The sequence below is a fragment of the Gouania willdenowi genome, chromosome 16 (genome assembly GCF_900634775.1).
Source record: "Gouania willdenowi chromosome 16, fGouWil2.1, whole genome shotgun sequence".
Taxonomy (NCBI): Eukaryota; Metazoa; Chordata; class Actinopteri; order Blenniiformes; family Gobiesocidae; genus Gouania; species Gouania willdenowi.
The window spans coordinates 31,522,953-31,544,300 of NC_041059.1; the positions used below are offsets into that span (position 1 = coordinate 31,522,953).

General features: G+C 40.4%; 1 protein-coding gene across 14 annotated transcripts in view; it reads left to right on the forward strand.

Moving 5' to 3' along the window:
• Nucleotides 1-21,348, forward strand: part of cep192 (centrosomal protein 192) — a 104,683-nt gene that overhangs the window by 8,412 nt on the left and 74,923 nt on the right. For 11 of the 14 annotated variants that reach the window (XM_028471709.1, XM_028471704.1, XM_028471701.1 and 8 more), the window contains 8 exons: nucleotides 5,445-5,602; nucleotides 8,178-8,236; nucleotides 15,164-15,308; nucleotides 15,402-15,517; nucleotides 15,706-15,789; nucleotides 15,953-16,105; nucleotides 16,183-16,321; nucleotides 16,421-16,605. In XM_028471709.1, coding sequence (XP_028327510.1) covers nucleotides 5,445-5,602; nucleotides 8,178-8,236; nucleotides 15,164-15,308; nucleotides 15,402-15,517; nucleotides 15,706-15,789; nucleotides 15,953-16,105; nucleotides 16,183-16,321; nucleotides 16,421-16,605 — 1,039 coding nt within the window. The remainder of the gene's footprint in view (nucleotides 1-5,444; nucleotides 5,603-8,177; nucleotides 8,237-15,163; nucleotides 15,309-15,401; nucleotides 15,518-15,705; nucleotides 15,790-15,952; nucleotides 16,106-16,182; nucleotides 16,322-16,420; nucleotides 16,606-21,348) is intronic. The other 3 variants (XM_028471703.1, XM_028471705.1, XM_028471707.1) reach the window with 1 other exon arrangement.

Genomic DNA, 21,348 nt, shown 5'->3' on the forward strand with positions numbered 1-21,348 from the left:
CATGTACAACATTAAGGTGCTCACCAAGAATGACATTAAACACACACCTAAATAAAATACTGGAAAAACTACTCGGCAAACAGGAAGGTGATGGCGTCCTCAACTCCGACCTTGGTTGGTAAGCAAACTGTAGTGGGTCCAGGTGTGGTCTGACAGATGGTCGGAGCTGCACCAGGATAAGTCACTCCAGGGTTTTCATGATGTGGGAGGTCAACGCAGCCGGTCTGTAATCCTTGGAGCCGCTGGGACGTGGCGTCTTTCAATCTCAATCAATCAATCTTTTATTTGTATAGCGCCAAATCACACTTTACAGTAGAGCAGTCTTAAGGACGGACTCTTCATTTTATGGATACACACATATGCATATATACGTATATACACATATGCATATATACGTATATACACATACATATGTATCCCACGCCCAACATGAATTCATCATGGCGGCAAGGAAAACCTTCTGTTAAGCAGCAGGAACCTTGTGTGGATCCCATTCCTATGATGAACAGCCATCCACGTTATGCTGTGTTGGGTGTGTGCAGAGGAAAGGGTGGAGACAGAGTTGTTGAGACTCTGTAACTCCACACTGACATTCCCACGGACCTGCAAGACAAAAGCCAGAAGGAGTACAGGAGCAAACACACAAGGGAAGAAGCAGACTTAGAGGGAGTGTTAAAGAGAGGAATGGGACCCTCTCCGGTCCCTCTCTATCCTAAATGACCTCTCTCTTAACACTCTCTCCAACCGAGCATGCCAGACCCCCCCGGCAGTCTATGCCTATTGCATCTTAGCTATGAGCTATGAGCTGGTTCCTAACTAAAAGCTTTACCAAAGAGGAATGTTTTGAGCCTAACCTTAAAGGTAGAGAGGGTGTCTGCCCCCCGAACCATGGTTCCAGAGAAGTGGGGCCTGATAACTGAAAGCTCTTCCTCCTATACTACTTCTAGAGACAAATAGAACAATGAGTAGGCCAGCATTTTGAGAGCGTAGTGTTCTGCGGGGATTGTATGACACTACGAGCTCCTTGAGATAGACTGGTGCCTGTCCGTTTAGGGCTTTATATGTGAGAAGAAGAATCGTGAATTCTATTCTATATTTTATGGGAAGCCAATGCAGAGAGGCTAATACAGGAGTAATGTGATCTCTTCTCCTAATTTTAGTCAGTACACGTGCTGCAGCATTTTGAACCAGCTGAAGTGTCTTAAGCGACTTGCTCGGGCAGCCTGCTAAAAGAGAATTACAATAATCCAGTCGAGAGGTAACAAAAGCATGGACTAGCTTTTCGGCGTCGCTCTGAGACAGGATAGGTCTGATTTTAGCAATGTTATGGAGATGAAAGAAGGCAGTTCTTGAAGTTTGTTTTATGTGAGAGTTGAAGGATAAATCCTGATCAAATAGAACCCCAAGGTTTCTAACAGTTGTGCTTCGTGCCAGAGTAATGCCACCTAGGGCAGTGAGGCTAGCATAGGTTTCTCTAAGGTGTCGTGGGCCCAGTCCAATGACCTCAGTCTTGTCTGAGTTAAGAAGAAGAAAATTTTGGTCCATCCAGGCCCTATTGTCCTTTAGACAGGCCTCAAGTTTAGGTAGCTGATTTGTCTCACCTGGCTTCATTGATACATACAGTTGGGTATCATCAGCATAGCAGTGAAAGTTAACAGAGTATTTTCTCATAACATTACCAAGGGGGAGCATATAGATGCAGAAGAGGATTGGACCTAGCACAGAGCCCTGAGGAACCCCGTAGCTTACTTTAGTGTACACAGAGGACTTATTATTCACGTGTACAAACTGGTACATATCAGATAGGTAGGACTTACACCAGTTTAGGGCAGTCCCTGTGATTCCAAGTAATTCCTCTAATCTCTTTAGTAGAATATAGTGATCTATAGTGTCAAAAGCTGCACTAAGATCTAATAAAACCAGCACTGAGAGTCGTCCTTCATCTGAAGCCCAGAGTAGATCATTAGTTACTTTAACCAAAGCAGTCTCTGTGCTGTGTTGAGCTCTAAAACCCGACTGGAAGTCCTCGAACAGGCTGTTGTTTTGAAGGAAGTCACAGAGCTGAGCCGCCACAACTTTCTCAAGAATCTTTGAAATAAAAGGAAGATTAGATATAGGCCTGTAGTTTGCTAAAGTGCTGGAATCAAGAGTAGGTTTTTTGAGAAGGGGTTTGATTACAGCTACTTTAAAGGACTGTGGCACGTAGCCTATTGATAGGGATATATTTATTGTCTCCAACAAAGATGGGCAGACCAGGGGAACAACTTATTTAAACAGCTTAGTTGGGATTGGATCTGAAAGGCAGGTCGATGGTTTGGAGGATGAAATAATAGAGTTAAGTTCCTGAAGTCCTATATGTGTGAAACAGTTTAGGTTAGGCCTATTTGCATTTAATGGTACAGCAGGCCCAGGTGAAGGCAGGGAGTGGCTATTTTTATCTCTAATCTTATGAACAGGAAATAGGCAGGATGTCTTCCACAGCACAGGGACCCTCTGCAGACTCAGGCTCATGGTGAAGATGGGCTGGAATATTCCACAGGGCTGTAAAGCACAAGCCTTCAGTACTCTGGGGCAGACTCCATCAGGTCCTGCAGCTTTTCCAGCGTGGAGTTTCACCAGTTGCCTTTTCACCGAGTCAGCTGTGATGTTTATTGTGAAGGTAGCAGGCAGTGTGGGGTGAGAGCACAGTCCAAAGAAGTGTGGGTATTCAAGGAGCCAGGAGAGGTTGTGAAAGGGTGGTTCACACAGGGGTATGAAAGGTTAAGAGGAAGGGAGGATTGATTGTCTTTCAGTGCAGCCAGCAGTGGTGTGGCTCGGGGTGACAGCAGGGGGTTCAATAGCCACAGTATCATTGGCCTGGCCCACACTACCTTCCAACCCTCTGTTACTGGCTGACTTAAAGCCAGTGATGGTCCTCATCCCTTCATCCCTTTCCAGACCTCTCGTGTTGTTTTGCTGAAGCTTCTTCTCCAGCTTCCTGCCATATTTCACCTTAGACTCTCTGATTGTCCCTTTAAGCCCCCCTGTATTTTTTTCACCTCCTTCTTACCATCTCTGAAAGCCCTCTTCTTATTTTCAGGATGGTTTGAATTCCTTTGTTACCCAGGGCTAATTGTTAGGGTGACATTTCAGTCTTGGCCGGGACAGTGGTGTCCAAACAGAAGTAAATATAATTTGTGCTACATTCTGTGAGGTTTTTAATATCTTGTCCATGTGATTCACAGAGTGCATCCCAGTTTGTAGCCTCAAAACATCATCTCAGTGTCTCAAACGCCTCCTCCGACCATCTCCTCACTGTCCTCGTGGTCGTAGGCTGGCGTTTCACCAGGGGAAGATAACAGGGGCTGAGGTGAATGAGGTTACGATCTGACTGACTCAGTGGGGGTAGAGGAGAGAAGCTGTATGCATCAGCAACATTCGCACACAGCTGGTCCAGAGTATTCCCTTCTCTGGTAGGAAAGCTCACATATTGAGTGAAACCAGGCAAAGTGTTATTCAGATAAGGGCTTTCACCGGACCTTTTACAGGCACCGTATGGGCGGAGCAAGGTGTTTCCTCACGTGCAACAACTTTCGAGGTACTATAAAAAGCTGGATCAGGTACCATGAGGGAGCTCCCTTTCCCATTGGAAACGCGCAAAAAAAGAGAGTAGAGCCAATGCAGCCAATGGAAACACGCCATAAGGTTCTATGAATCTAGAATGACCGCCCGAGCAGAGTGGTAGCGCCGTAAGCTATTCCTTTGAGTTTCTACTGTAGCTGTATACTTAGCAGTATGTGTGGCACGCAAGGAGAAAAAACGGAACCAACCTCGGGGTGACACCGGAACTTATTACCTTTCTTGGGTCACCCAGGGGTCACAGGTGACATTGTTGGTATGCATACTCGAACTGCGCTTGTGCAAAGGGAACATTCAGTGCTTTAAGCACCGCCTCTGGTGGTCATCCGGGATTCATAGAACCTTAGTTACATTCGTAACTTTTTGTTTTATATCATTAAAGGTAAAATATTACAAATTTTGAGACAAAGCCAATCTCTAACGTCACCCCAAAATGTATTTGAAATCAAGCTGGCAAAGAATAGGTGTTCTAAAGATTATTCTGGGTGATTACAAAAGGCACATTTTGTGTTATCAAATTTGAACCGTTTATTTAGAAAATTAGAAACTTGGTAAATTTTAAGACAATTTAAAATTAGTTTCTTTGACCTTGGGTGGGACTGACTATTTCATATACCTATAATAGGCCCTTTCAAGGGTATTATCTTGATCATTGGATGTTATTGTTCTATTAATAAAATAGATTAGTTATGACCTTATTGTTAAATTTTTTTCTGTTTTATTTATTTTACTTCTTTATTTAAGTAGGGACAGTACATATTAACGAACATTCAAAAAAATGTAAATATGCCAGATTGTAGCCAACGGCTAATTTCCAGAGAGTTTGTACTCTCCTATCACTAAATTTGGCAGGGCTGAAGTGACATTCACGAGAAGCAGGATATTTTGAATTAAATGTATCAAGGCTTCAGGAACAGCTTTACAGATTTTATAGTTTTCCCTTGGAGTACAGTTCAAATTAAACTGGTCAACAAAGCTTTTATGATCCAAAAAGACACATTACTATCCATTAAAACAAAATGCCCTTTTCAAACTATTCAGATATGAAGACTGACTTTCAGTTTAAAAGTATTGTTCTGTTGTTCCATAATGATTGATGTGGTGTGAAGTTGTGTGTAAATACAATTTTCCAGGAGGGCTGTGCAATTAATCAAAATTTGATTACAATTTCAGTTATTACACATAACATAATTGAAAATTATTATATATTTTGATTACCAGTTCATTATGTTTCATTTGCTAAATATTACAAACTTTGACAATTTGGAATATCTACAAAGACCAAGCTGTGGCACACACAATTTCATGCGCATGCAAGCTCTTCCCCTCCCAAAGCTAAAGCTACCCTGCAGGACGACACAAGGAAAGTTGTTGCTAGTGGTCTTGAAACATGACAGGAGAAATGCAGCAAAAATGCTTAGTAAACAAGCAAGGCAAGTCAAATTCTCTTTTATGGGAACATTTTGTGTTTGATGACGAAGACTGAGAACTGGGAAGAATTTTAGCTCTACTGCTATGCTAGTCATACAGCACAGCTAACATGGAAAATTAAGTGAGCTACTGCAAACTTTAAATTCCATGATTTTTAACATTCCAAATGTGCCCCTAGATATACCCCATAGTGATAATAAATATACATATATATTTGAGTCCTGATTGAGAGATAACGTCCAATTCCGATCGTCTTTGAAACCACTTGATCGGGTCCGATTTCTGATCACGTGATCGGATCAGGACATCCTTAGTTGGTACTGTTAGACTTTTTTTCCTTTTCTTTCCTTGCTGGTTTTTTATATTTGTTCCTGTCTTTGCATCTGACTTCACAGGGACAATGCAGACGATTTTATTGCAGCCCATCGTCTCTCAGACATGCTGGTGAAAATCCATTTGGATGAAAGTGCCTCCAGAAGCCAAGGCCCTGTGGTTGGCATCCTTCCCACACAGTCAGGCTTTGCATACGGCAGGACCACTGATCTGGGAACAGGTAAAATCTCCTTTAGAGGAGCCAGGCATGTGTTTCTTGTTTTACCAAAACCTTCATTTTATAGTCGTGCATTCAGGTTCCTATTATCTGGTTGTAAGCGCTTTTTTTTTTTTTTACATGCCTGCAGTTATGCATGTATCTCCTGCATGTATTCTCCGGTCCAGGTTCCTGATATGCCTGCTGCATTTAAACCGACCCAAAGTGCTTAGGCTGCATCTCATTTCTCCCCTTTAACCTTTGTCTTACCCCTATCCATCTGAAATGCGCGTTCACGAGAGTCAGAGGGGTGTCCCATTTCACTATTGTGTAGAGGTGAAGGGGCGAGGCAAAGGGCTATTCACCCCTCTAAATGGAGCTTTTACCGATGCTGACTTAAAACAGAGGGGTAGGAGGAGTTTCAGGCTTTCACGCAACTCAGCAGCATGGCGCCAAAAAACGCTCAAAAATGTAAGCCCATTTTTCACATAAAATAGCTTACAAAGTTATGTAAACCTCCAGTGACGTCATGAACAGGGAACAATTGTGCGTGTGTGCGCCGATGACAGAGAAGAGAGAGGGTTGATCACTTCTTTTCCTTCTTGCTCAATTTTTTACGGTTTAAATGGTCAACTTACGGAGATATTAAAGGATGAGTTCACTCAGAATGTGTTATGATCTGTAGTTACTGTTGTTTTCAAGACGTTAACCGCTTTAATTTTGCCCCGATAAATTGAGTCGCGTTCGAAAAAATGAAAAAAACACTCATTATTTGATAATCGGTAATGGAGAAAACGAATAAAGGTGTTCGTTTTCCGTTTTTCATTTTCTGTACCGAAGCAAAAGAGCTTGAATTTGAAAAACAAGGCATTTTCCGTTTTTTCATTTTGGTTTTGGAAACAAATTAGTGTTTTTTTTTTTGTGTTTCTTGTTTTTGTTACATAATGAAGAACGAATGATACACGGATTGTATATGACAGCTTGTTTTACTCGATATTTACGCTTGTAGTGCATCATACTGTGGCTGTACTTTGTACATCGGTCTGACTAGTGTTGACAGAAGTCTGAGGTCTGTCAGATGTTTAATTTAACGAGCTGCAGCAAAAGCGCTTAACTCTGGTGCACACAGTGGTCACATTCGTGACGCTGCACCCACCGTCCTCCCAGGAAAAGGAGTGGATGGCACAGAGATAAATTATAGTGAAATGTAACATTTTTGGTCCCATCGAGAACTGTTTAATTTGTAAATGTGAACTAATTGAACCCCCTGCCACTACTATGGCAACGTGACAGTATCAGTTTGAATTGATTACTACAAATTTCTAGTGCAATTTAATATTTCACCTTAACTGCACTTATTCAGGTTCAGAAGCGCATAAAAGGAAAATAACTTAAGCCACCGGGAGAATGCACGAGGCCAGATTTGAACTGGAACACCACATTTCAGGGCCGATCTCCCCAGAGTGCGTAACTGTGATGAAGGCGCGCAGTGACTAAATTAACTAATTCAGTGCCAGCCATTTTCAGACTTTCTACCCCCCTCGGTGCCATCCATTTTTGAGCATTTTGACTGATTTTAATGACCCACAGAACATTTTCTACTACAGTATGACTATCTGAAATCTGACCAGATTCTGAAAAATTGAAGCCTGTACTTTCGTTCTTTTGTAATCAGCCATTGAATAGAGCAAGTTTTAGACAAATCTTCAGTTTCAGAGCAAAAATCTGAGAAAAAAGCCTTTTCCTAAAAAAAACCCGGAAGTGACTTTAAAGCTATGTTTTTGCTTTAGTGACCACTCTAACATCTGAACATTGTTTTCTGATATAAAACAGCAACAAAAAAACACTCAGACCGGGCTTTTGATGGCATAATTATTATTATTTATCTATCTGGGTCAGAGATGAATGGATTTCTTACTGTATTTTGGTGTTCCTCCAAGTTTCTCTCCCGTCAGTCTGCACACACGCAACTTCCTCTTCCTCCCGGACATGCAGTGTCACTGCGTTCCCCGTTTTTTTTTTATCGTTTTATCTCACCATCGCCACACTATTCATGAGTTCCACACATGCTTTGGATACGTCACAATATCACTCTGTAGCGCCATAATCTCACTAGTTCCTGCTTATTTCCTCCTTTGCTGGGTAGCATCAGTGGCTAATCTCTCATCTAAAGGTGTACTGCTGACATCTTCAGGGCACAGTTGGTCACTGCAACACCCCACAGCTTAGATATTGATGAGGGACCTCCGCCAGGGTGTTTTCTAGTAATCCCCGTGAGTTATCTCGTCAATGGCACTGAGTGAGTTAAGTCCAAGGGCAGAATAGCGCACAGCCAAAAACGGTGCAAATGTATTGCTTTTCTGACCTGCGCGTGTGGGAGAATATGTTGATTGTTTTTTTTATTAGATTTTTTTTTTTTTTGATTCAGTGCTGCAACCACTTCATTAGCTCACAGCTTTCTATACATAAATTAACATTTAAGGTTTTTTTGTTGATTACACCAAACTATAAATGCTTGTTGAGAAATAAAGTTGAAATATGTTTTTTTAATTTTTTTATCAAATACATTTTACTGAAACTGAGTTTTTTCTATTCATAGAATTATCAACTGGGCTCTTGACATTCACCCAGTTTGAACACAAGGACACGGAAGCAAAGGTATGTGTACCTGTCTGTCTCTCAATACTGTTTTTATTAATATCTCAAATCACACAAATTAACACTTTAACACAGATCTACTGTTCATTAATTTCTCTTGGCAACTTTTAGACTAGAGCTTATTTTTTGGCTTCTTTGGTCAACAAAACATAGTCTAGAAAACCTTTGTGCTTAAGGTTTAGAGCAGGGTTCTGCAACCTTTACTCTCAAAAGAGCCATTTTGCCTAATCTCGCCTGGATTAAAGTCCTCCTGGAGCCAAAAAAAAAAAAAACATTCTCAATAAAGACAATACAGTGTTATTATTCTATACAGTTAAAATAATATCAAATACTTGTATGAGTTAATGGATTTGAAGGGCTACAAAAAAATAACTTGAATTTGATGACATGTGAGAGATCATGTCGGTCAACTCATGCTAATAGCTAATTTCTTGCAACAAATCAAGCATGCATTCAATAAGCTGACATGTTGGCAATTAAATAAATCTTTTCCCACACAATTAAAATGTCTTTTTTCTTCCAGAATAGTGTTTTTGTTGGTTTAGTTTCTTACCAGGGATTTAAAACTTAAGGTTAGCCACAGGTGCAGGAAAGTTGATGGTCTGTAGATGTTGCAGGCGGTGAAGTAGGATGGTAGCAAAGTTATTGCACAATGTGATTCATTTTTAGGGTTACCAATTCTTTTGGTCTCGTACCATGGTACGGTTGCTGGGTGTACCGCGGAGGGGTCTGTGGTGCTTGCGGTGGATGCTCTTGAGGAACGATGAGTTTCTTTTGAATGCCTTCCAATTGGAGTGAGTGGGAGTTATTCGTTAACGGGAACATTTCGCGAGGTGTGGATTTTGCCGAATTTTGTTTGTACAAGAGGAAGCCTCTGATTGCAAGATCGCGAAGTTTCTTACCGGACATGGTGTATGGATCTGCCGTGACGCCGAGATGGGTGCTCGTGTGGTGGTGAAGGTTTCTGAGGAACAGTTTTTTGAACTGCTCTTCTTCCTCCATACCTGGGTCATTGCGATTACCAAAGTATGCCTGTAGCAAGGTGTGGTAATATTGTTGGGGTGATTCGTTTTTCCTCTGTTTAATGGTGTGGGCATAGTCGAAACCCGTTTGATGAATTGCGTCAGATAATTCGTCCACCAGGAGGCGGCACAGTGTTGTGTAATCATTTCTGACCTGAGGTAGTTGACGTTCAATGAAATCATTAACAAGCCTGCTCGAAGTTGCTTTGATTAGGTAGATTTTATCTTCAACATTAGCCATTGGATAACTTTTTAGATAAAAATCAATGTCTCTCAAAAATGCTCTAGCATTTTGGGGTTCGTCGAACTTTGGTTCGAATCTCGGAATGTTTCTGGCGATTTTATCCAGGTCGCGGTTGGACGGTCGATTGCTATTAGGGGGCTTGGCGGGCGTCGGTCCGCCGTCAATAGGAGTGTCAGCGGAGGCATCCCGGGGTCTCCTTAAGCGACGCGGACGTACCGGTGGGTCGGTGGTGCGCAGGACTTGTCGAGTTGCGTCTTCACCGTCGGAGTCAAGATCGCTATCGGCTTCCGACATTGACAATGATGAGAGAGCCTGCCCGAGCTCGCGTCTTGCGTCTAGGTGCTCTCTCCTGGTGAGGTTCAATTGTCGTTGAACCTTAGCAGTAGCTACTTTACCGTCAGCTACTCGTTGTAATAAATCATTAACCCTCTCTCGTTCTGCATCTAATTCTTTAGAAAGCAGTTTAGTTTTGGCTTTTGAGGCTTTGATCGCCCCTTCTGCCTCAAGGAGGATTTCCTTCCCATCATTTGACTTTTGTAGTTGTGCGTCTAATTCCCGGGTTGTGGAGTCGAAATCATGTTCGAGAACGCGTATCTTATCTCCGAGTTGCACTTTGGATTTTTCTAATTCTTTATTCTTAGTGATTAATTGATTCACTTGATCTTCCGCTTCTTCTAGGTAACTCACACGCATTTGGAGCAATTAATTTTCTTCACGTGTTTCTTCATACTGGACCGTGATGTTCGCGCGGCGGGCTTCGCATTCCTCGATGGCTTCGAGTTGAGCATCGCGTTCGCTCTCGAGGATTTTAACTCGATTCTGTTCGTATTTTAACTGGGCGGAGAATGCTGATATTACAAAGCCAAGCTGTTTAACCAGGTCCTTATCTTTCAGTTTTTTTGAAACGGCTGCAGTGACGCAATCGGCCAAAAGTTCTCCTAATTCTTGAGGAGGAGATTCAATTGTGGATTTTCCATCCCCTAAAATTTCTGTGAGGAGGAATTCTAAGTTCTCGGCTGGATGGTCTTCTGAGGAGACAGACATGTTGATTTGTTGTGGGTCAAAATCGTACGAAGAACTCTAAAGAATTTCAAAATTTCAAATAATTTTTCAAATAAAGTTAAAATAAAAATTCAATGGTAGTAAATTGTTTTATCTTATTTTGTTTGTTCTTAGCAATTCACTGTTCGGTAAATAAAAAGCTGAGTGGTAAACTTGAAAAAGTTTGGTGTGGTGTGTTTAATTTAAACAATTGTTTTTACTCATTCAAGATTTGTTCTTACTGATCTAAGACTTTTATTTAAATTAACTTTACTTTAATTCAATTTCGTTGAATTAATCAACAGGTATTTTTAATGAATTTAATGAAATTAAATTCAAATCCTATTGAATTTATTGTAATCAATAAATGTTATTTTTAATTAATTAAATTCTGTTTTAATTTATCAGTTTTTATTTCTGTTGTAATTTTCTTTAGGTTGATTTTTAAGAGTGGTTTGTGTTTAAATTCGGTTGTGTTGAATTTAATTACCTTAATTAAAACTGGTTTAACTTTTATTAAACTTATTTTAATTAATAAATCCTTCTTAAATTAGTTGCTTTCATTTAATTAACTTCCTATTCAATTTAATTGTTTTTAATTAAATTGATTTAATTTTAATCACACTGGATTAATCATTTAGTAAAATGTGTATTTTACTTTAATCATTACTTTTATTTATTTAAACTGTTTTAGTTTAATTATTTTGGTCAAATTGGTTTAAATCTTGTTAAACCTTGATTTTAGTGCGTCAATTGTATTTAAATGAGTCACCTTAGTTTTAATAAGATTACTTTTTAATGGCTTAACTTCTGTTTAGTTATGAGCCTTGTGTGTGTGTGTGTGTTTGTGTGCGCGTGCGTGTGTTTCTGAGAGATGACGAAATCAGATCGAGCACATTTAAAACCACACGATTTCCGCAAAATGACGGTAAAGACAGCTGTGTCGGAGTACAGTTGTCAAGCCAAACGTGTCTAGAAGACACGCTGCAACTTAAATGTGTTTAAAGCCTCACTGGGCAAGTTAGGTTAGCTGGATGCTAACTGCTTTTAGCAGGCTGCTGCTGCTATGCTTCGGCTCTCGTTAGCCTGTTATTCGCGAGCTCGCCACGAGGGGCAGTCGCGTCTCAAAAAGGGACAGGAAGGCCTGTCTTTGTGTATGAACGGTGGCTTGACACACTTGCTTCCGGTTTCTGGAGCGTTACACACATGTGTTCCAACCACAATGAGCTAACATGAGCTAATACAACGATAGCTTGTCCGTTTTCAGGAAACGGAAGATTCAGACGACTTACACTTTGTTTGCGTCGGCAGATACTAGAGTTTCAGAGCTCTTCGGGGTAGCAAATTCCTAGTTTGCAATGTCGCTGCGTATCTTTACGGGGTTTTTACAATTCTGGCAACTTACTCTTTACCTTCTGACATCACAGTCACTGACGGCGCAGTGATTAATTTTAACTTTTTCGGCACGGCGGCCTTTCATAACATGAGCGCTTTAAGACACAAAGACACGGCGGTCTTATTTATTCAGTTTCTAAGCATTAGCGCGGCGGCTTTGCTTAAAATACAACATTGGTCGGGGCGCAGCGGCTTCCGAACCAATCTGGCAACACGGAGTGTTCAGTTTTTTAGACCGGCTTTGATTTCAATGATTATTCATTAACGCTGTGTTCATGGCTTCAGCTGTCCCATCTGGATGTGCCACAAATTATGTAGGAGGATGAGTTATTATTAATGGATTATATAACTAAGAATATTAATTATGATTATTAATATTACTTCAAATTTTGCGGGGTGCCACTCCTTTTAACAGGAGAAATATGTCTAAGTTTTTAGACTAAACTCATCAATGTGAAACCAGGAAAAGTGAATTCTACCAGCAACATCTACACCATAATCACAGCTTTAATGAATCAGAGGAATCAAAGATTATGTTTAACCTTTTATTCAAAAGTCAACAGTTAACACAGTCAAAATATCAATTGAAATGGGATAATTAAATCATGATAAAATGCATTTCTAGGCTAATAAAAGTGAGGATTATATGTAATAAAGTGAAATCACTAATTGAACTAATCTAGACTAACTATTGTAAAATCAAAGAATAAAATCAAAACAAAGAGGGAAGACAGACGGGGAGACGGATAAACATATGTGGTGGATTGTGAGTGAAGTGTAAGTATGAGGATGTATTGAATGAGGTTGTATTGTAGTTTAAGTGAGTCAGTTCTGCTGGTCCATTGTTCACTGGTCCATACCTTGAGATGCAGTCTGGTTGGACCTGGGGACGTTCTGGGTTTGCAGGAACAACGTCTGTGTAGCAGTATAGCTGCGCTGGCGTGCCGCCGTTGGGTTCTGTTTCGTTAAACAGCAGTGATTCTATTGGCCGATCCACAACCCCTTCTGGGATGATCGCAGCCGGTTTCAGACTAGGAGGGACCACGGTTTGGTCCACGATTCAGATGTTGGAAGGTCGGCTTTCAGGCACGCTCCTTTGCGTCTTAGGCTTTCACTGCGAGCAAGGTTCTTAAAAAGTCTAACTGATGCAACTACAAATAAAAGAAAAATGAAATGAAAGACTGGAAACATGAGGGAACACGTGTGAGCATGAACGCCCGCGTCCAAAACTGAAGTTTCTGGTCGCGCGTCTTTTTTTAAAGGAAGTTTGGAGACGCCTTTTGGAGGAGGCGTCTTGGTTGATCATTCTGTGATCATGTCGGTGATTGGTCACTGTCTCTGCTTTCAGCTTGTGGGTGTGTTTCAAGTGTGTATGTGAGACAAAAAGACAGACGACAAAGGGATGATTCTAAACATAAAAGAATGCCTAATAATTAATTCCACATATTTCAAAACATCTTTTCAACATCATATCTTGAAATATCATCTATAATGAAAGAGTTTGATACCAAACATGACTGGAAAATGTCCTAGGAACACTTTAGGAACCGGTTAATGAATTTTACTTGTAATTACTCATAAACATAAATGTCAAAAATCATGTTATGCCTCCTCTTAACTATATGGTTGCAGTAGATACCTCAAACTAACTTTTGTGATGTTTTCTGGTATTTTTAAGCACTTTTAAATGATAAACACTTTAAAATAGCATTCTGTTGTTATTGAATTACATGAAACGAGTGAAATCGAACAGCTAATATTTGCAATTTCAATTTCTTGTAGAAATCATTCCAATAATGTTTTCATTTGTAACTTTTCAGTCAAGCACATGTCCTTTGTTCTCATTTGAGCGGGAGAGCCAAGGTTATTCCAATGTCCTGTGTAACCATTGGTTTGGGTTCGGGAGGTGGCAACATCTGCAGGGGGTCGGAGCCCAGAGTTTGAAAACTTAGCATGAAACATTGACTGACTGTTTCCCTTTTGATCGTAAGGTAGCAGAGAGGTGATAACAGGAGGACAACTGCTCTTGTATTCTCCTGTTCTTTTGTTCGGGCAGGAAGGGGAGAAGACCCCCGTGGGGCACGTTTGCATTTCACAGTAGGCAACAGACTGTCCGACTCTACTGACTGGTGAAGCCAAATGTTCTAAGTCACATATCAACTTGGGGGTTTAGTTCCCTACACTTCATTACACCGTCTCCCAGCATCAGAACTTTTTCGATGTGCCTGGTTGAGTTTTATTTTTCACGGAAATGTACTCACATCTGTGGGTAAGGTCATTTTTGTGTGCGCGAAGCACTTCAAGGATGACTGCTTCGCCAGTATAAAGAAGGTTTTGCCGAAAGACTTTGTCTGATTGAGGGGTCAATTAATTGTTTTGTTAGCATTAGCAGTTGCACCGTCTAAATATGTTAGCGCTGTGTGCTAGTTTTAGATCCTTGATGATATGGCCTACGTGATTTAATTTAAGTCTAAAGTTTTCATTAGTCATTTCATTTTGCTGTTTTTGTCTCTGAAAAGACTATTAAAATGCATTTCGTGACGTTAGCTTGGCGATAGCGTTAGCACACTTATTAGGGTTCTGCAGGTTCATCATCATTTTCATCTCGCTCCGCCGGGTCCGACTCTGGCTCGAACATGTAAGGCTGGATGGACAAGTCTTTCGTTGTTGACATTTTGTAAATAACGTGTGAATAAACATTTTCTGCACCGCTAGGCAATCTTATGTTTTTCTATCAAACTACAAAAATGGCCGAACAGGGTTGAACCGAGTGTCACCGCTGCAACCTGGAGAGGGGGCGGGGTATGAAGTGTCTCATTTGCATTTAAAGAGACCGCACCAAAACGCGTTGCTCTCAGAAGCCCCATAGAAAAGGGGTAGAAAAGAGGCCTGTGGAGCTATAATAATGAAGAATTCAGACCCAAGCATTGCAGTTCCGCTTTATATAGACCACAACTGTATGATTTATATGTAAAAAGGAAGGATTTAAAAGCATGATATGTCTCCTTTAAAAAAATGTGCTTACCAGTTCATTGAAATGAGTATGCAAAAGGACGTCTGCTCCTGTGACCCATTCCAAATAAACCAATCTTTTTTTCCCTTGGCTTCTTTTTTTATTTTTAATTTTTTATAAATGTCATTGATAAAAAATATGTCATGCAAACCAACATCAGGTAATATTTAGATATGTATTAAATGTTAATACATTTCTCTCTGCTTGTCAAGAATCTACCGTTAAGAGCTCAAGCTGAAGAGGAGCAGATGCAACATGAGGGAGTGGACAGTGAGCTATTTAGTGGCACCAACTCTAGTTTATTAGCTAACGAGAATCTCATGTCTGTAGATAATATCAGTGACAGTGATATTACAGGTAGGAGTCACTCATCCCTAGTGTCTGAATTTTTGTCCTTGTGTTAGAATTGCTGCTTGTAAGGATGTTGTATTTCATGCTGTTGTCCACCAGATGAAGACCTTGATTTGAACAACCTGTCTGATAATGAACTGGAGCTTTATTTCAATAAAATGGTCCCAACTTCCATGCAGAGAGGCAGAGTGGAGGGCCAGGAAATTTCTGCATCAGTAAGACCTCCACGTTGATTTGTGCTTTAACATACTGGCCCAATTTTCAGTGCTTCATGTTTTTTTTTTACCTGTTTATCGGCTAAATGAGGCCATAGTTTGCCAGTAAAAGATTCAAACGACTGAACCTATGCTTTTACTGAATTACTCTCATTGTTTGTTCTTAATATTGATGGGTGTATTTATAGGGACCATCTGCTCCGTTTGATGACCTGTGCAGTTCCATAGACCCCGAATTGAATCAACACCAGTACCTGGACAAGCATGATAAAGTGAGGCAATTTACACTCAAATCGGTTAATTTTGGTGTCGTTTTAATTTATGTATTTGCGTTTTTTGTTTATTTTCATGAACCATACAGTTAAATGAACGAAAATGTTGTGTGATGGATGTTTTTTGTTGATTATTTTCCTTTATTATGGAATTTGTGTGCAGCAAAATTTTCAGATACCTGATGTGCGCATGGCTGCCACAGGTATGGACTCTTGTACAGACAGTGATGAAGACACTGAGAACGAGCTTCGGTCTGCAAATGAGAACAGCAACACTGCACTGACAAGGATCTTGCCAAGCACATCCAGACAGCTGGTCAGAAAACCAGAGTAATGTCTCATAAGTCACCTTTCGCTCTACCATTCTTCCGAAGCATGCGTGTGTGCTTTCAGGTTGGAGAAAGTAATCATTCCACTGGCAGGCCAGGTTTAGAATGTGGCAACTCTGAGGAAGAAGCGTCCAGTCTTTCTGTTTCCGACATTGAACAGCGAAAATCCGGTGAAGGACAAGTCATCAACTCACCAGTTACAGGTGCAACCTACAGTTTCTGTACTATCTGGAATATAAGAAATTCAGTCTTATCCAATTTGATGACCTCTGACTTGATTTGTGCTTTGGTACAACAATCAGGAAATGCAGGAGGTGGAGATGGAAGCAGTGGCAGTGAGGGAAGCAGAAATGATTCAACTATCCCTCTTCCACAGACTGTTCAGACAACATATGAAGCCCTGAGAGGCCTTGGAATTGTGGGTAGCAATGCTATTGGGGAAGATGAGGAAGACGTTGTAATTAACTATGCTTACAGACATGCAGAGGTAGGAATGAAGTACCTCAATAGACGCACAGTGTCAAATCTTATTTGATACAGCCTTAAAGAGTAACTAAACCCCAAACCCACTTTTTTCTGAATACAAATGTATTTGGTAGTGCTGTTGATTGATCCTAGTCAAACTTTTAACATTTTACTAAAAAGTATTTTAATTTTGCATATTTTGCTGTAAAATGTCAAGAGTGACTGCCCTCTAAGGATTGAACGTCGGCTATCACAAATTATTTTTTCTATTGGCTAAGACAGTCTATAGGGCGTCATATTTGACTATTGTGCGTCACCAACTGTCACTTTTGGCCCTGCCCTTCCTGTAAAAGCTGAGATGAAGGAGGAGGGTTTCCGCCTATCACAGCCCTCAGTGAGTAGTATCTGACAGCTCAAATGCAGTATTTTTTTCTGTTGCGGTAAGTTTGAGTCTGTGCTTTTATAAAAGGCAGATTCTGGTCTAATCAGAGGGTTCATCAAGCTATGTGTGCATGTACAGACGGATCTTGTGTGTGTATTCCCGTTTGTCTCTGCGTGTGCGCGAATGTGTGTGTACTTTTTGTCGCTGTTAGTCAGTCTTCCTGGTTTCTGTGTATGTGTGAGGTGGTGTTCCGGGGCTCATGGCAGGAGTAGAGCAGAGACTGTTTGCCCGTGAGTGCACTAGTGTCTATAGGGCTATTTGTGTGTCGTGAGCTTCACGTCAAGATTCTGTGGGTCTGTGATTGGTAGTTGAGCAGAGATCAGCCGTTACTGTGGAGTGCTGCCTGACTGGGCATGTCCTAGGTGCTTCAGGAGTAACGTCCTTAATCAAGGCAGTTTTTGAATTTCCCCACTAGTGGCAGGTCAGCAGAAAGCAGGGGTTTAGTTACTCTTTAAAGACAAAGTTTCTTGATGAAAATAAATGTATGGCTCTTTTGTGGTGTTAACATCAGAGCCCGGCCGATTCAGGATTTTTGGGGCTGATACCAATTGCCTGATAAGTGATAAATCAGCCGATATATGAAAGAAGAACATTGATATACACAGGATTCAGCAAGAAAGGTCTTAGCAATATCAAATACTTAGGCAAATTTATAAATAATAAAAAATGCGTTACATTAATTAAAGGTCCAATATCATGCTGTTTTTCACCCATCTCCATTTGTACTAAACCCCAAAAACATAGTATTTGAGGTTTATTTTAGCCCTCTTAAAAGTCACTTTCTGAGCAACTCTACACCAACAGGCTGATTTGCGGCCTTCTTATGCATATTCATGAGTGGACGTGTCTATAGACGGGACAATGACTTCCTCCTCCCCGCATGGTGACGTAGGGCCGGAGGACGGCCCGCCCACCTCCCACCCACTCCTTAGCCATGCTCATGCTGCGTTATAAACACGAGACAGAGCGTGGCGGCTGGGTGTTCGCCGGTACATACATAGACTATAGTAAATACATAGGCAAGGCAAGGCACATTTATTTGTATAGCGCATTTCATACTCAAGGCAACTCAATGTGCTTTACATGATTAAACATTCAATTGTTTAAAATCAATAAGAACATTTAAAATCATCAGTAAAATCAATTAAAATCATCAACAAACACATTACATCAACAACATGACCAAAAATCTCTCTCTCAATCATATGCAGTAGAGAAAAAAAGTGCCTTTAACTTTGATTTAAAAATGTTCACATTGGATGCTGACTTCAGCTCTGCTGGGAGTTTGTTCCACTTCTTTGCAGCATAACAACTAAACGCAGCATCGCCATGTTTACTGTGAGCTCTGGGCTCCACTATCTGACCTGTGTCCATAGATCTGAGCGACCTGCTGGGTTCATACCTGACTAACATGTCACTGATGTATTCTGGACCAAACCCATTCACAGATTTATACACCAGCAGCAGAACTTTAAAGTCTATTCTGAGGCTGACTGGGAGCCAGTGTAAAGACTTTAAAACTGGACTAATGTGCTCTGACCTCTTTGTTTTGGTTAAGACCCGAGCTGCAGCGTTCTGAACCAGCTGTAGCTGTTTGATGCTCTTTTGGGGGGTTCCTGTCAGAAGACCATTACAATTGTCCAGTCTGCTGGATATAAAAGCATGGACCAGTTTCTCCTGATCTTTCTGAGCCATTAAACCTTTCACTCTGGAGATGTTCTTTAGGTGGTAGAAGGCTGTTTTTGTGATAGATTTGATCTGACTGCTGAATGTAAGATCTGAGTCAATCAGAACACCAAGGTTTTTGACTTGGTCTTTAGCTTTTAAAGATCGAGACTCAAGATAATTGCTGACAGCTGTCCTCTTTTCCTTGTTACCAAAGACAATCACCTCTATCTTGTCATGGTTTAGTTGAAGGAAGTTTTCACTCATCCAGCAGTTTACTTTTTCTAAACAGTCACACAACACATCAATGGGACCATAGTCATCTGGGTTCAGTGATAGATTTAGATCTGTGTCATCTGCGTAGCTCTGATAATCAACCTTACAGTTCTGTAAAATTTGTCCTAAAGGAAGCATATAAAGGCTAAACAGAAGGGGTCCAAGAACAGAGCCCTGAGGAACCCCACAGGACATCAGATTCAAAGTTTCCAATGCTTACAAAATAGCTTAGCTCCTCCAAGTATGACTTAAACCATTGCATTACTTTTCCATTTAGTCCAACCCATGTTTGCAATCTGTGCAACAAAATTGTATGATCTACAGTGTCAAATGCAGCACTTAGATCCAATAGAATGAGAACAGATACTTTTCCTGAATCATGTTCAACCTTATGTCATTGATCACTTTGATCAGAGCAGTTTCAGTGCTGTGATGAGAACGAAAACCTGACTGAAATTTATCAAATATTTTGTTGAATGTTAAGAATTGACTCAGTTGGTTGAAGACCACCTTCTCAATGATCTTGGCCATGAATGGAAGGTTGCTGATTGGTCTATAGTTAGCCAGTATAGAGGCATCCAGTGTTCTCTTTTTTAACAGTGGTTTCACAGCAGCTACTTTCAGGGATTTTGGTACGGTGCCTGATTGGAATGAGCAGTTAATTATCTGACACAAATCAGTGACAATTGACTTTACAACAGTTTTAAAGAAGTTTGAGGGTATTGTGTCAAGTCAACACGTTGATGGATTCAGCTGCTGAACAGTCTCCTCTATTGTTTTTGGGGTTCACTGTAATAAACTCTAACATTGTAGTTGACTCATCCCTCAGTGATTGAAGCTGTTCAAGCTTTTTGTGATTTTTCTGGTTTGTTCTGATGTTTGACCTTATTGATTGTATTTTTTCATTGAAATATACAGCAAATTCATTGCATTTTCCAGCTGACAGTAATTCAGGGGCTATCTGATCTGGGGGGTTGTGAGCTTTTCAATTATAGAAAACAACATGCGAGAGTTGTTGACAATTTTGGCAATAATTTCAGAAAAGTATTGCTGCCTTGCTTTGAACAAGCCATCATTGAATTTTCGCAGACTTATTTTGTATAGTTCTAGATGAATTTGGAGTTTTGTTGATCTCCATTTACGCTCAGCTCTTCTACAGTCAGATTTCAAATTCTGCATTATCTCAGTCCTCCTCCAAGGTGTTTTCTGTGTGTTTGGTTTTCTCTTAGTTTTGATTGGAGCCACCACATCTGACATTACAGACTTTTGTATTAAACTCATCCAGAAGATCATCAACTGTCTCAGCACTCAATGTTGGTGTCATTGCTATGGCTTCCATAAACTGTGCACTTGTGTTGTAATTTATGTACCTTTTCTTTAAACACACATAACTAGGGGGAACAGATGTTACAGTCTCTAGGTCAAAAAAGACACAGAAATGATCAGATAGAGCTAAGTCTCTTACATCAACAGCAGAGATATAAACACCTTTAGAGATAACCAGATCCAAAGTGTGACCTTGAGTGTGTGTCAGACCAGTCACTTGTTGTGTAAGACCAAAAGTATCCATTAAAGCATACAGTTCTTTGGCAGTATTGTCCATGTTATTGTCTACATGAATATTTAAGTCACCTGTTATTATTAAAAAGTTGTATTCAGTGCATACAACTGACAGCAGTTCAGCAAACTCATCCATGAATTCTTTAGAATATTTTGGGGGTCTATAAGCGACTAAAAACAGAACTGTTGAATCACCCTTCAGTAAGAATGACATATGTTCAAAGGAGATAAAATCACCAAATGTTATTTCTTTGCACTGAAATATTGATTTAAAAATGGCAGCAACTCCACCACCTTTCCTGTAAGTACGACACCTATTGAAATAAAGTTTTGTGGTGCACTTTCATTGAGAATAGTATTACTGATACCATCATTCAACCACGTTTCATTAAGAAATAAAAAGTCCAAGTAATGTGTCAAAATAATATAATTAATTAGTAGTGACTTGTTAACAGGAGATCTAACATTAAGAAGAGCTAATTTTAAAGACTTTACTGGAGACACTGGTGGACTTTTTGGATGACATGTTATAGGAGTCAAATTTTTATCTCTATATAGCTTTTTGCGTTTCTTTAATTTCACAATTTTAGCTGTGTTACCTGTCACCACAGGAATTAAAGAAGCTGCATTAACTCCATAAGGCCCTGACTTTTTCTGGTTGTTCCTAAAAATAGAGCTATTGCAGTCCGGACCCAGCACACATCAGACCCGTGTCGCTCTAAGATGAACACAGCTGGCCCGAGGAGACGAGTGATCCTGGGCTTGGTATCGTCGAGGAGGGATGGGTGGTGCAGATTGACCATGGTGGGGTAAAAGGTGGGG